Here is a 16,477-nt window from a genome sequence, read left to right as displayed (position 1 = left end):
TCAGCATAACTATTTTGAGATTCATCCATGTTGCTGTGCATATCACTAGTTTATTCCATTTTATTGCTGAATAGTATTCCATTGTATGGATATACCCCAACTTATTTACCCGTTTGTCTGTTTGTGCAGAATTGTGGATACAAGTGATACCGGACTTTTAGGTACTTAGTTCCCATGTCAATAGAAATTGGCACGAGACCAGAAAGACTTAGGCAGGCAAGGCTTTACTCAGGCTTTTGCTCAAACAAAAGGGAGACAGCTAGTTCAGGAGGCAGCCAGACTGGCTCTCTGAATAAAGGGCTGGGGAAATTTTATGGGGTGTAAAGAAGGAGCTAGGTGTCAGCTTTGAAGTCATCATGTGTAGAGGCAGGGTTCTGTTGGTGGCTGTGCACCTGGTAGTCATGCTTCTTCATGCATATCATGTATCATTAGCATTTTAAATCTTCATCCCTGGGTGTGGTTTTTAGCAAATTAAAATGGGATTATAATGAGGGAAAAGTTAGGGTAAGGTCAGTATGGGGGTCTGTTTTGGCTCGAGGCTGTTATATCTGGATAGGTCTGGTTTCTTTGCAGCCAGCTTCCTTATCAGCTGGTGTCAGCATCATGCTTCAGTGGTCCTGGAAGATATTACCCCAGAGACAGACAATTGGCCCCCACCTTATATGAGTATGGGCTGAATTCCAGCAGCTAGGAGGTCAGTTGTTTTTTGCTCTTCTACAGTTAATTAGGCTGGGTCATACTGCCCTCATGTTGGCTCCCTTAAAAGTGAGCCCCAAGTCTTGTCCCCATATTATCTCATGAGGACAATGCATAAAAATCAATTGTATTTCTATATGCTACCAATAAAAAATTGGAATTTGAAATTTTATTAAAATACCATTTAAATAGCATCTATTAATAAAAGTATAAAATAAGGGTAATTTTGTCAAAAGATGTGACTTATACGCTTAAAACTACAAAACATAAGCATTATTGAAATTAAAGAAGACCTAAATAAATAGATATACCATGTTGATGGCATATCTTATACTGTGACTTAATATTGTTAAGATGTCAATTCCCAAATTAATCTATAGACTTAATGCAATCCCAATTAAAATTCTAGTCAACTTTTTTGTAGAACTTGACAAGCTAAATCTAAAATTAATATGAAAATATAAAGGACCTAGAATATCCAAAACAACTTTGTTTTCTGTTTCTGTTTTTTTGAGACAGGGTCTTGCTTTGTTACCTGGGCTAGAGTACAGTGCTGTCATTATAATTCACTTCAAGCTCAAACTCCTTGGCTCAAGTGATCTCCTTGCATAGCTGGGACTACAAGCACGTGCCACCACACCCAGCTAATTTTTTTACTTCTCGTAGAGATGGGGTCTCATTATTGTCCAGGCTGGTCTGGATCTCCTGGCCTCAAGTGATCCTCCCACCTCAGCCTCCCAAAGTGCTGGGATTATAGGTGGGAGCCACCTTGCCCAGCCTAAAACAACTTTGGAAAGGAACAAAGTAGGGGGACAAACACTACCTGATTCTGTCATTTTTGGTTTTTTATTTGTTTGGCTTTTTCTTTAAAAAAAATTTTTTTTTTTTTTTTTTAAATTTTCTACAGAGATGTCAAGGCAATACCATTGAGAAAAGATAATCTTTTCCACAAATGGTACTGGAGTAATTGAATAACCATATGCAAACAAATGAATTTCCACCCTTAGCTCATACCATACATAAAAATTAACTTGAAGGGAATCATAAATATAGTATATAAAAACAAAGACTATAAAACTTCTAAAAGAAACCGTAGGCGACAATCTTGATGACTTGGGAGTTTGACAAAACTTTCTGTAATAGGACATAAAAAACATGAATTGTTTTTTAAAAATTAATATATTGGCCTTGATAAAAATTTTAAATTTTTGCTTTTCAAAAGGTACTGTTATAAAAATAAAAAGGCAAGCCATAGACTGGAAGAATATATTTGCACAACACATATAACAAAGGTATTAAATCTAGAATACATAAAGAACTTGAGGTTAATAACAGGACAACCCAGTGGGAAAATGAGCACACACCTTACTAGAAAAGATGTATAGTTGGCCAATAGCACATAAAAAGACACTCAACATTATTAGAGAAATGCAAATTAAAACCATTGTGAGGTATATACTACATATGTGTTAGAATGTCTAAAATTTAAAACACTGACAATATCAAGTATTGGCAAGGATATGGAGGAACTGCAAGTCTTCATACACTGCTGGTGGTGATACAACCACTTTGGAAAAGTTTGGCATTTTTCCTTAACAAGTTAACCATACACCCACCATACAATTCAGCCATTTTACCCGAAAGAAATGAAAGCACATGTCCACATAAAGACTTTACACAAATATTCATAACTGCTTCATTTGTAGTGGCCAGAAACTGGAAATAATCCAAATGTCCATCAACAAGTTACTGGATAAACAAATTATGGTATATCCATACAATAGAATGCTACTAAGTAGTAAAAATGAACTAATGATACACAACATGCATGAATTCCAGAGTAACTATGCTGAGTGAAAAGACAAGAGTAAGTACTATATAATTCTAACCACATAAAATTCTAGTAAATGTAAATAAACTATGATGACAAAGAGCAGATCAGCGGTTGCTTGGGGACAGGGTGAAGGAGTGGGGAAGAGAGGGAAGGAGAGATTACAGAGGGGCATAAATAAACTTTTGGACAGGGTGGATATATTAATTATGTTGATGTGTGGCTTTACAGTTGTATATAATACATGTCAACACATGAAATTGTATAGTTTAAAAATATACCTTATTGTATGTTAATTATACCTCAATTATATTATAAAATAACACTGTGAAAAGTACTGAAATAGATGCAGATTGAAGGCCTTTGGCTCTTCCAACTCTAATCTTATCTGATTCTGTATCTCTATATATGTTAGAATTGGTAACATTAACTAAAAGGTCCCAGAGACTGTTTGTAGTCAGAGCATGGGAGTTTATTCTTACATGATTTAAGCAACCACAGAAATCTCACTCCCCAGAAATGGAGAGTCCACTACTTCAGGGTTCCTTTTTATAATGCTACCTGCAGCTCAGTAATTATGAAATAATTTGTTATATCCCAAGTGCTCTGAGGAGTTGCTTCCTTGTTAGATATAAACCAAAGGGGATAATTTAAAGATGAAGAGTCACATATTGTATGGTTCTAAAAAATGATGTATCCAGATTAGACAAATCCATAGAGGACAAAAAACATGAATGGTTACCAAGGGATGTAGGAAGGGGGTAATGAGGATTGATTACTTAATGGGTATCAGGTGTTTTTCTGGGGTGATTCAGGTTCTGAAACTAGCAAGAGGTGGTGGTTACGCAACATTGTGAATACACTAAAATCCACTTTAAATGGTTGCATGTTATGTGAATCTCACCCCAAGTTTTCAAAAAAAAATCAAAGGGATCAGAAAAACTTAAAAGTAGGGAATTGAATAGATTGCAAATATCTGATAAATGGATGAGAGGAATTTGAGGCATCAAACCTGCTGGAAAAAAGTAACTGGTGCTCACACATAAATGCAGTGAATCAACTTTTCCTCCATAGTGACCTAGTGATAATCTTACAAAATAAAAATCCTGAAAGTGGGTATATCTCTCCTGTTCCATATTGGCTATGAGATCTCAAATTTGAAAACCTGCTTTCAGAGCCCAATTTTCACACTAACTCATTGTGGGTTACATTACCTATTATTATCCTTAGCTATAATTATTATCTTTAGAAATACTGCAAGTGGGAAAACTTCCATGAGCAGGTTGTAGCTAAGGGCTCCAAAGCCCAGTCAGCTCTAAACAAGCCTTCTTATTTAAGTGGCATGGTCTGTGTGGAGTCTAGAAGGTAAGCCCATAAAACAAGAATTTGTTAGTGTTTATCAAGACCCACTGAGGAGAGAGAAATTGAAATCTCAGTGATAAATGTTTATCACCAAGAGGTGTGCTCTGGTGTGGCCTCTATATATGGCTTAGTTGTAGTGGCTCTTAAGACTACCTTTTCTTCTGATTCTTATTAAGCAACCTACAGGTCATCTATTTTGCTTGTGATACGCCCTAACATTGGCAAGGAGTTGCTCTGGAATGTATTCTCATTCCATCAGATACAAGTACTTAAAAATTAAGTACTTGTAATATTAAGTATATTGATTTCAGTCTCTTCTGAGTCTGGTAAGCATTAAGTATTTTGGATGGCCTGTCTGATACAGTCCTAGATCCCAGACTGTGGTGACCCTGTGATTGTCTTATTTTTCCTAGCTTTCACAGAATTTTGATGAATGGTGAGAGCTAAGTAGTGTACGGATGTTACTAGTTATTCTATGACTATCCATTTAGGTCATCCAACATTCTTGTCTTTGGCACAAGAATGTGGGAAGGGGTCTTATGATCCAGTTAGTCCATTTGGCACTTTTGAATTCACCTTTGCCTCTCAGATCCCTAATCACTCAAATACGCACTGATAAGCCCTATCATAGAAGAAAATGAAACCAGGAGATGGATTGTTTATATCCTGTGCCTAGTTCAAAATGTATGAATCTCAGCAGCTCCCTGGATCCTGGGTCTAATGGAGATTGGGTGCTACTCCAGGGTTGGGTCTCTGCTGGTAGAACTACCAGCTAACACAGTCTCAGCCATAAATTTATTGGTTCTTGGGTTTTCTGTGTATGAAGCCCACATTTTGGGTTCTAGCTACACCTATACTGATTGATATTTCAGTGACCTTAGAGTATAAGATCACAGGGAATAGAGCCAATAGAAAATGAAAATGTTTCCTTTAGCTTTGTATTTATGTTTATAGGGGAACATAAAAGAGTATATAGATTCCAGGTATTTTAAACTCCTTAGGGAAATCTTGAACTGTCTTTGAAATGAAATTGCCTCAACTGTTGCTCCTTGGTTTTTCCGTCAGTCCCAGAAGCCCAATGCGGGGGTTTCTTTTCTTTTCTTTTTAAATTTTATTTATTTTTTATTTTTATTTTTTTTGAGACAGAGTCTCGCTCTGTTCGGGTTAGAGTGTCATGGCATCAGCCTAGCTCACAGCAACCTCAACTTCCTAGGCTCAAGTGATCGTTTTGCCTCAGACTCCCAAGTAGCTGGGAGTACAGGCATGTACCACCACACCCGGCTAATTTTTCTATTTTTAGTAGAGACATGGTCCCACTCTTGCTCATGCTGGTCTTGAACTCCTGAGCTCAGGGCGATCCTCCCACCTCAGCCTCCCAGAGTGCTAGGATTACAGATGTGAGTGACTGCACCCTGCCCCAATGCTGGGGTTTCAAGACAGAGATGACAATGACCTCTACCTGTCATTATGTTCTCTGCAGAAACGCTATGTGCTAGAGGAAGCTGAGCAACTGGAGCCTCGAGTTAGTGCTCTAGAAGAAGACATGGATGATGTGGAGTCCAGTGAAGAGGAAGAAGAAGAAGATGAGAAGGTCAGGCACACATGAGTTTAAGAGTTGTGGGAGGGATAGTTATAGAGGATGGGAATGGTCCTTGTTTTTGTTGTCAGACCTTAATTTTTAATTCTCTTTAACCAAAACACCACCTTATTTTCTCATTAGAAGTATAAGCTTTAGAGTCAAATAGATTTTGGTTCATCTCAGCTCTACCATTTACTAGTGGTATAACTTTGTGCACATTACTTAACCTTAGTTTTCTCCTCTGTAAAGTGAAGATAACAATACTTTTCTCTCAAGACTGTTATGAGAATTAAATGAGATAGTACACATAAAGCTCCTAGCATAATATTGACACATTATAATTGCCTAATAAATGGTATCTATTAAAATAAATATTTGGGAAAAAACATTTTTTTTTTTTTTTTGAGACAGAGTCTCACTGTGTTGCCCAGGCTAGAGTGCCGTGGCATCATCCTAGCTCACAGCAACCTCAAACTCCTGGGCTCAAGCGATCCTCCTGCCTCAGCCTCCCGAGTAGCTGGGACTACAAGCACGTGCCACCATGCCCGGCTAATTTTTTCTATATATTTTTAGTTGTCCAATTAATTTCTTTCTAATTTTAGTAGAGACGGGGTCTCGCTCTTGCTCAGGCTGGTTTTGAACTCCTGAGCTCAAACAATCTGCCCGCCTCAGGCCTCCCAGAGAGCTAGGATTACAGGCGTGAGCCACCACGCCCGGCCAAAAAACACTTTTTGTAATTGAACCTATCCTAAGAAATAAGCCTAGTTTAGGGAAAGAAAATTCTTCTACACAGTCATGTTCTTTCAGTACTAGTTATAATGCTGAAAAATTGAAAACAATCAAGCTTCCCAGCTGCCAGAAGCATCAGATAAACTGTTAAAACTAAACAGACTTCTTTGTAGCCATTAAAACTATTATGAAAAGTACATGATAACATGGAAAATGCTTACATTAAGTTAAAATAGAAAGGTCTAAAACATTTGTAGCCTTTTTTGCACCCTTCCTTTTGTTCTCTCTTTGCTATGACATTGGTTCCAGTCATTATCTGTGCTGTATGTATCATGCCTTGTAAACCTGTATCTTGCTCTTGCCTATATCTTACTCTTGCCCTATAATCCTCTCTCTCTCTCCTCAATAAACCTCATTTTCATGCTTGCCTAAAAAAATAAATAATAAAACATTAGTAAATAAAATTATAAGTAACAATATATGCATAGAAAAAGGCTAGAAGGAAATACAACAAGAACATTTAACTGGGAATTGATTTTTTTTATCTGAAAGAAGTAGAGGTCTAATTTTTTCCCCTCATCTCACACTACCATTCCTTTCCCACTTATCTGCATTGCCATCTTTGCCATAATTCAAAGTTGTGTATGTATGTGGGTCTGTTTCTGGTATCTCTCTTCTACAGGTCATTTTATCTATTCATGTGCAAGTACCACACTGTCCTAATTATATAGCTTCATAGTAAGTTTTGATATTTAGTAGGGCAAGTGCCTCCCTCTTTGTAGTTAGATTACTGTGTTTTAAAAGTCACTTGCAGATGGACTTTGGGACAGGATAGGAAGAGAAGTGTAGTGCCCACCAATGAGCCAACCATCTCATTTCCAGTTGGAGAGAGTACCATCACCTGATCACCGCCGGAGAAGCTACAGAGACTTGGACAAGCCCCGTCGCTCTCCCACGCTGCGCTACAGGAGAAGTAGGAGCAGGTCTCCCAGAAGGTAAGGCCCTAGTAATTGACATCTTTCAGGGAGACGTTGAACACTATAGCCTAGAAGTTTAGATTTCAGAGAAGGAAAAAATGCCAGTCTATGAAGAACATTTGTCTAATGTATTAGTTAGTTGTCTATTACTGCAAAGCAACCACTCACAAAACCTCATTGGCAGACAACAGTAACCACTTGTTTAGTTCACAGGTAAGCAGTCAGTGATTTAAGCATGGTTTGGATAGGCAGTTTTTGAAGTATTAAGTTCTGCTTAGTCACTTGTTTTGTGGTCAGCTGTCTATTGGCTGATTGGTCAGCTATCTGTTGGGTGGTATAGGATGGTCTTAGCTAGGATGATGGGGGCAACTTTTCTCTGTAGGCTCCGTTGGGCATGTTCTTATGGCAGTGGCAAAACTCAAGAGCAGACAAGCCCCATCATGCAAGTGTTTTTTTCTAGTATCTGCTTCTATCACATTTGCAAATATCCCATTGGCCAAAGCAAGTCACCTGGTCAATCGCAAAGTTATAGTGGGAGGGTGCTACAAAGTTACATGACAAAGGACATGGATACAGAGAAGGGTAAAGAATAAAAACGGGGGCCAATGTTGCAATCTCCAACATCCAGTGCACCAACCTAGGCTCTGTTTTTCCTTTATAGGCGGAGTCGATCTCCCAAAAGGAGAAGGTAGGCCTTCAGTCATTTGTGGTGAAGCATAGTGCCTTGGGGGGGGAGGCGGTGTTGCATGTATATTGCCAAACAGATCTGGTAGTCTGACTAGTCTTTTGCACAGCCCCTCCCCACGCCGAGAAAGGCATCGGAGCAAGAGTCCAAGACGACACCGCAGCAGGTCCCGAGATCGACGGCACAGATCCCGCTCCAAGTCCCCAGGTATAGCATTTGGCCTTTTGCCATAGGTTGTCTTAACAATGAGATGTAAGAGGATAAATTAGCCTCCTGCACTACAAGAGTGCCGGACTATACTGTTGCCTAGCAGAAAAGGAAATAGACATGGAATTTGAAAATTAAAGCTCACATTTTGACTGTACAAGCTTTGTAGATACGATAATGGGCTTCAGTTTTTTCATTTGAAATTATAGGAATAAAATCTAACAGAGAAATGGTGAAAACCCAATATGATGTTTGTAAAATTCACCATAAAGCCCTGAATGTATGTGAAGTGGTTTCATTATTCCCTGCCTTCCCCCAACCCCCATATATGCCAATTCAGAGAGGCACTACCAACAAGAGGTATCACCAGCATAGGCCAGTTAAGCCCACGGGAGGCATTAGGGGAGGTGAGAAGAGTAGAATCTCACTCAATTGCCTTTTCTTCTCCAGGTCATCACCGTAGTCACAGACACAGGAGCCACTCAAAGTCTCCTGAAAGGTATGGATTGACCTGTTTTAAGAATTTAAATCTTTATTCAGAAATTCAAGTCCCAATGACAACTAAGTTGGACCTGAAATTTTCTTGTTTTGGTGGGAATATTAGGAAATCTCCTTTATTATAAGACAATATTGGCCTCTTGCTCTAAGAAGTACTGGGATTATGTATCTGTTTTTTGTTTTTGTTTTTGTATGTAGGATTGTAGCTATGGATAATAATTGAGCTTTGGTATCAGGAGACCTGGGGTTTAGTCCCTACTTTTAAAACTTAACAGTTGAGTGACTTTGGACAAGTCACTTTCATTTGATAAGTTTTAATTAGAAACCCATTTATTATGCTATTTACTGTTAGACATACACTGAGGTCATTTCCTCAGTGGTAAATTTCAGATAGTAATACTTGACTCAAGGGTGCTGTGCTTAAACATAAAAAAAGACACCAAGTACATTTAATGAATATTGGGTGTCATCTCCATCCCCTTTAAGTCCTTGTCCAGCTCCTTAATGTAATGATTTATATGTGTTGCCATTTCAGGTCTAAGAAAAGCCATAAGAAGAGCCGGAGAGGGAATGAGTAATGGACTCAGTTTGCTTTAAGTCCAAAATGGCCTCCTGTGGATATGAGAGTATCTATGTGAAAGGATTAAGATCTCCACCCTAGGCAGCTGTAAGAATATTTTAGTTTTTTCTTATCAGGTTTCTCCACTTTTTTTTTTTTTTTTTTTTTTAACAAAAGAGGTGCTAAGTTTTGTATCTCTTTTTGAATCTTAACATCTTTGAAGGATGATGTTCCTAAGGTCAGTTAGAGGGAAGATAATGTTTCCTAAGGATTCCCTTTTTGTTATTAAATCTGACACACCCATTTCCCATTTTTCTGTAGTTTACTTTTTGGTTGTTCTGTGATTGGAACTGCTTTTAGGATCCTGGGATTTGTGCTGCTGTTATTATTCAAATATCAAATCAGTAAAACATCATAGCTCCTAACTTTTTTGCAGCAGTGGCAAGTGGTAATAAACATGAAAACTGGTTAGTAGCAGTTTTGCAAGAACAGAATGCATTCAAATGAAAGGCTGCTTCTGGATCATTTAATCCAATTTCACTGAATAGTTCAACAGATGGCAGCACTTTAACACCCTTTATACAGTACATTCTTACAGAGTGCCATTTGTTCTTCCCACAAGCTTTTAAACCCAGGTTAAGGTGCTCAGCCCTTATCAAACATTGACAATATCCAAGCCTAATCAGTAGCAATAAGGACATGAGGATTGAAAAAGATTTGATGGAGAGAAAAGTGTCTAATACTACTCATGGTTTTGACCTGAATTGCTGGACACTAATGCCATTCACAAAGCCAGAAAATACAGCAGGGGCCAGGTGCGGTGACTCACACCTGTAATCCCAGCACCTTGGGAGGCTGAGGCAGGATTGCTTGAGGACAGGAGTTCGATACCACCCTGGGCAACATAGCAAGACCCCGTCTCTGCAAAAAATACAGCAGGAAGAAACAGCTTTTAGAGAGGCAGGAATGAGAAGATTGTGGTGATAGTGGAAATGATACTCATTTTAACAAGTTTAATTTGAGATAACTGTGGTATAGCTAAAGACCAGAAAGTTGGAAATAGGGAATACAGTTCTCTATAGTGATTGAGGCTAGAATTGACAGTGTTTATGTAACTGTGGAAGATGCAGATGAGATTGCCCAAGGACAGCCTGTGTGTATGAAAAGCAAACAATAGAACCGTAGGCAACACCAACAGGGTGACAGGAAGAAGTACAAGTCACCTATTTATTGAAGACTGTAATGACCCCTTCAGAACAACAGGAGAATTAGAGTAAGTTGTAGAAACTAAGGTTTAAGGATACAGAAGCAAAGTGAGGATTAAAGTGTCTCCTTGGGCATTGATAATTAAGAGATTATTCAGATCTTTGCTAGAAGAGTTCCCTTTACCTGTACTTACTTTAACTCCTTTAAAAAGGGAAAAGTGCTTAAATGACTTCCTGTACCTCTAGTCCTAGCAGAAATTGTTAAGACCAGTGTGTTACAGCATCCAGTGTCTTGGAAAGTTATGTCTGGTCATAGTATAAACATTGTTATTTGATATTGAACAGAAGGACTTTTACAGCAATATTAAAGCATTTTTTAAAACTATTTGAGCTTTTGTATTCCTTGATGATTATTTTCATTCATGATTATACCTGAGTTGAAGTTGTCCATAAGAACTGTATGGTTTCTGATACAACTACATATAGGACTACCTTCTAAAAATAAATATAAGCATCTTGGCTGGGCACGGTGGCTCACACCTGTAATCCTAGCACTTTGGGAGGCCGGGGTGGAAGGATCACTTGAGCCTAGGAATTTAAGACCAGCTTGGGCAACATAGTGAGACCCCATTTCTTTCAAAAAAAACAAAAAAAAAGGCAGCCAGGCATGGTGACTTGGCACCTGTAGTTCTAGCTACTCAATAGGCTGAGCCAGGAGGATCACTTTAGCCCAGGAGTTTGAGGTTGCGGTGAGCTATGATCATACCACTGCACTCTAGACGAGGCAACACGAGACCCTACCTCAAAAAATATATATATAAGTATCTCTACTTAAATGTTACAGAATCCTAGCAGTTATTTCTTTACTAAAGTGATGTAGGTGGAAAGAAATGTCATCTGGCTAAGCAATGCATGGACCAACCAAATCATCATCCAGTATATTGTTAAAACTTTGATTTTAAAATATAAAGTAACCCCCCCCCCACACACACACAAAATAACCCCAATAAATTTTAATAATAGAAGTAAACTTCCCCAAACTTCAAAGCATACTTAGACATATGGTAAAATCTAGACCAAAACTGGGGCATCACAGCTAACTATAGCAGGAAGTAGAACAAAGAGATAAGGGTGAGTGGGACATGAACATCTCTCTAGGTATCATTTTGATAAAAGCACTGCAGGGGAGACGAAGCTTAAGGAAAACCCTTATTGTAAGGCCATTTCTGTCATCTGTGTGGTAACCTATTGGATGAAGCCTTGGAATGGTAACTTCAAAACTTACTGACTAGGCTGGGCACAGTGGCGTACTCCTGTAATCCCAGAACTCTGGGAGGCTGAGGTGGGAGGACTGCTTGAGCTAAGGAGTTGGAGACTACCATGAGCAAGAGAGAGACCCCGTCTACTAAAAATACAAAACTTAGCTGGGCGTTGTGGTGTGCACCTGTAGTCTCAGCTACTTGGGAGGCTAAGGCAGGAGGATTTCTTGAGCCCAAGAGTTTGAGGTTGCAGTGAGCTACGACGAAGCCACTGCATTCTACCCAGGGCAACATAGAGAGACTCTCAGAAAAATTTTTTGACTACAGCCTACATTTTAAAAATGTTGTATTTTTTGTACACACATGGATATTCTGTACTGAAATTTCAGGAAAGAATTCTTATGCAAAAATGAATTCTGATATTTCCTACTTGATACTAGTTTTTAATATTAAGTACAAACCACTAAATTGATTTCACTTGTCACAATTTGAAATACACTGCCTTAAAAGCTTTGCCATAAAGCATAATGACCTCTTAATGCTAAGAAATAAAGGGAGATGTGTTCCCAGGGGCAAAGGAAGAAATAGATTTGGTGAGAGGGTTCCAATATAACCACCCCACTTAAAGCTCATTCCTCTGACTTCTTCCTGCTATTGTTAACTAGATTGACCTAAGTTTAAATAAGCATTAATCAGAAAAGAATGATCACAGATGCTGCCACTCCCCCAAAAAGGTTAAAATGACAAATTCTCCAGAGACTCAAAAAAGACATAAGATAACATGACCTGTTTTTTAAAAAAAATGTGGCTGGGTGTGGTGGCTCATGACTGTACTCTTTGGGAGGCCCAGGAGGGAGGATCACTCGAGCCCAGGAGTTTAAGGTTGCAGTGAGCTATGACAGCACCACTGCACTCTAGCCTTAAACAAAACAAACAAAAAAAAAGCCAAGTATAGAGGTTCAAAGAAAAGCTTAAAAAATGGTAAATAAGATTGGTAGAGCTTAGTTAGAGGCCTTATTAGAAAACATGAAATATAAAACAGCAAGCACAAATAAGCTGGAGGAAAAAAATGGAAAAGAATAGAGACAAAAACTATAGAGATAATATAGAAAACACAAAGAAAATCCAGCAATCTATCAAGAAATATCCTGATGAATTAAAAAGGGATAAATGAGGTTCCAAGCAGAAAAATCAAGTCATGTATAAATGGGAAGAAAAACCAAGATGGTCTCAATCTTAACAAATTTCAGAAGTCAATGAAGCAAAAGGCTCCAAAGGTTTCAGAAAAAGTGTCAGAAATTTCATACTCTGCCAAAGTTGTCTTACCATATAAAGGGAATACGCATTCTCAAGTATGTAAGAAATTAAAAGTATACAGTCATGAGCCTTTGGGAAAAACTGCCCAATAATGAAATTCAACCAAAGAAGAATCAAATTAAGGACTTAGGAACAAAAAAGCAGTAAAAGGAATGGCAGTAAACCCTTTAGAAACTTTAAATAAAAAATGGGAAATAATTATAAGGTTCAAATTAACTACTAATATTATGAACAAAGAATAATATAACTACTAATATTAGTTATAATATATATTATATGTAATATATATCATATAATACATAATAATATAACTACTAATATTAGTTATAATATATATTATATGTAATATATATCATATAATACATAATAATATAACTACTAATATTATTCCAAAGAAATAAAATAACCAGAAGTAGAGAAACTCTTAAGTGTGTTGGTCTCATCCTTCATAGCAGAACTCACGTATAGTCTATTTAAACATACATGATGCTAGAAAAAATAACTCCAGCCTCTTTAGTGTTTTCCTTAGTTTTAGGAGGAATCTTTCAGGAGTAGATTCTCTTGTGGGGAAAATATTGAAGTTGAACATTTGTTCAATTTGTTTTCTTCTGTTAAATACAAGTAAAATTAATTTGCTATATTTACTAAATATAACATATGAGCCCACTTTTGTAAAACTATTTGTATGTAGATGTCTATATGATTAAGAGAGATGGCTGGAATGAATGAAGTTCACCAGATAATAATAGTACTTATTTCTGGCTGATGAACTTTTGAGTGATTTGTTTGTTCTTTGTACTTTTATATAATGCTTATTTTCTTTTGTAATAAGCACATTATTTTTCACACAAAAAAATGAGTTGTTGGAGTTTAAAGCTTTTTTATAAGCATACCAACAGGTTTTATACATTGTTTGCTGGAACTGCAAATTGGTAACCACTTTTCTGAAGGGCATTTTGGCAATATGTGGTGGGAACCTTAGAACTTTTATTCTTTTACCCAATAATCCCATATATGGGAATTCATGCTAACAGAATAGTTAAATATACACACAAATAGCTTTATCCCATCATTTTACATGATTTATGTATATTAGAAAAACTGGAAACAGCTATAATGTCCATCTATAGGAGACTGAAGAAATAAATTACACAGTATATCATCAATACACATATTTTTAATAATCCTAATAGCAAGGGAAAGTATTAACATGTCTTTAAAGATTATACAAAACATGACAAAATAAGATCTTAAGAGTGTTCTCTCTGCATATGATTGATAATTTTTTTGTACTTTTTAATTTCTCTACAATGAATCTGAATTCATAATCAACTTTGCAAATTTATAAAACTGAGCTCCTATATAAATTATAAACTAAGATTATTCTGTTTTTCAACTTAGGACACTTTTGCAAGTTATCAAACACTGGCAGTTACTGAAGGAGGGGCAAATGAGATGCTGACAATTAGTACACATAACACTCTTGTATAAGTAAAACTCAGATTATTGGTTACTAGGTTACCCATCAATAGCTTTTGCCAAGTGGTATACTGCTCTCCTTTGGGAAGGAAGGCTGGGCTAGGGGCATTCTCTGTTGTTGCAGGTTGTTTTCATTTTAAGGAAATTTCAAATACAATCCTCCATCGGTATCCATGGGGGATATTGATTATCGGTGGACCTCCCACAGAAAACCAAACTCCAAGGATGCTCAAGTCCCTAATATAAAATAGCATACACTATTTGCATATAACCATGCACATTCTCCTGTATACTTTAATTCATTTGTAAGTTACTTATAATATGTAATACAATGTAAATGTTATGTAAATAGTTATACTGTATTGTTTTGGGAATTATGACAAGGAAAAAGTCTGTACAAGTTCAGTACAGACACAATTTTTTCCTAATATTTTCAATTTGTAGTTGGTTAAACCCACAGATAGAGGGTTGACTGTACATACAAAAGTTGAACAGCAAAATAAACACCCCTGTATACCTCATCACCTGTTCTCCAAGACCTGGAAGGAGATGAAATGCTTGAACATTAATTTAAAAGAAAATCTTGAATGCTCAAAGTCATATTTTAACATAAATAAATAGGTTGGGTAGGTGTCTCATTAACAAAACAAATGAGCTGACTCTACCACTTAATAGTGTGCTGAAGCTTTAATATGAAAAATTAACAGTAAATACATCTAATCTTAACTCAGGGCTGTAAATACAGCACAAATGCCCTCAACCTCCTGCAACAGATTTCAAATATCTTTCATATAGGGAAATAATGGCAAAGGCCCAGACAGTTTCCTATTTAAGTAATGAATATGTGAGGGAGCAGAACAAAGATAATATATTGTCCTTAAAATACACTTGTATGTACTTATTTTGCACCTTCCAAATAGATCCATAGCATCATTTAGCCTAAAATCCCTGGCAAATCGGGCTAACTAAGGGGTTAGAGAAAATTACCTCACCTCACTGTATAGTACCAAAACAGCTAAAAAAAAAAATATATATGTATATATGCCACCAACAACTTGAGTCTGAATTCCAATACTACAATCATAATTGATCACAATTACCATCCTGGCAAATGTGCTTTCCAGGTGGCAATACAGGACTCAGAATGGATAGAGTCTGGCACATACTAATTCCTCAGTAAATAAGAATTATCTTCCCTCCATTCTAATTGCCAGTGTTAGTCTCAATGTTTAAAAAGCTCTCCTTCAAAAAATGTTTTAATTCAAATTCCAACATGTAAGTGTGTTACCTTTGGAATTCACTTTATTGCTTTGTGCTTCAGTTTTTATTTTCAAGGGAGATAAAATGGAGATGGCCCCTGCTTCTCTCAACTTCGTATGGGTGTTGTAAAGATCCAGTAAAATAAAGGACATGAAAAGATCCTTGAATCTTTAAGTCTATGATTTAAAATACTCTATTCACTGAAATAAAACAAATCTCTGACTTGTTACATCTCCATCATCTAAACCAGCAATCCCCAACCTTTTTGGCACCAGGAACCATTTTCATGGAAGACAATTTTTCTATGGGGTGGGGGGAATGGTTTCGGGATGATTCAAGCACATTACATTTATTGTACACTTTATTTCTATTATTATTACAATGTAATATATAATGAAATAAGTATACAACTCACCATAGGTTGGGGACCCCGATCTAAACAACCAGATGAATTAACCAAATTTGACTGTTGTTAAAAAGATTTATTAACTTAAAATAGAACTACTTCAAATAGAACCGAAAGCAACTTTCTCTTTAAGTTTGAATATGTTCAATATACAAGTATGTAAAAGAAAAAAATTCTGAATCTTCATGTTGTAATTTTATTTTATTTTTTTACCTTTTAAAAAGTTTTTGGCACTACAAGGTTCTGTAAAGAATAGAAGTGACAAATTTAAAACACATGAAATTCTTTCCTAATTCTTAAGAACAATATATAAAGTCTGAAGCAACCAAAGTATGAATACAGCTAATAGAAAATAAAGAATGTAATTTTTTAAATTCTCTCTTTATACAATTCATCAAGGTTAAACAAAACATAAAATTCCCTTAAAA

General features: G+C 36.7%; 2 protein-coding genes across 3 annotated transcripts in view; one reads left to right on the top strand and one right to left on the bottom strand.

Annotated features, from left to right (window-relative positions):
- Positions 1–9,980, top strand: part of PRPF38A (pre-mRNA processing factor 38A) — a 16,181-nt gene extending 6,201 nt beyond the window's left edge. For both annotated transcript variants that reach the window (XM_012639464.1, XM_012639465.1), the window contains exons 5-10: positions 5,370–5,480; positions 7,080–7,192; positions 7,836–7,862; positions 7,969–8,066; positions 8,517–8,565; positions 9,100–9,980. In XM_012639464.1, coding sequence (XP_012494918.1) covers positions 5,370–5,480; positions 7,080–7,192; positions 7,836–7,862; positions 7,969–8,066; positions 8,517–8,565; positions 9,100–9,142 — 441 coding nt within the window. In that variant the 3' untranslated portion in view covers positions 9,143–9,980. The remainder of the gene's footprint in view (positions 1–5,369; positions 5,481–7,079; positions 7,193–7,835; positions 7,863–7,968; positions 8,067–8,516; positions 8,566–9,099) is intronic.
- A 6,128-nt stretch (positions 9,981–16,108) lies between these two features.
- ZCCHC11 (zinc finger, CCHC domain containing 11) overlaps positions 16,109–16,477 on the bottom strand; it is an 88,106-nt gene continuing 87,737 nt past the window's right edge. Inside the window, exon 30 of the mRNA XM_012639344.1 lies at positions 16,109–16,410. The gene's annotated coding sequence lies outside the window, so the exon portion shown is untranslated. The remainder of the gene's footprint in view (positions 16,411–16,477) is intronic.

Source organism: Propithecus coquereli, unplaced genomic scaffold (genome assembly GCF_000956105.1).
Source record: "Propithecus coquereli isolate 6110/MARCELLA unplaced genomic scaffold, Pcoq_1.0 Scaffold14, whole genome shotgun sequence".
NCBI classification, from domain to species: Eukaryota; Metazoa; Chordata; class Mammalia; order Primates; family Indriidae; genus Propithecus; species Propithecus coquereli.
This window is presented reverse-complemented; position numbering and strand designations above follow the sequence as displayed.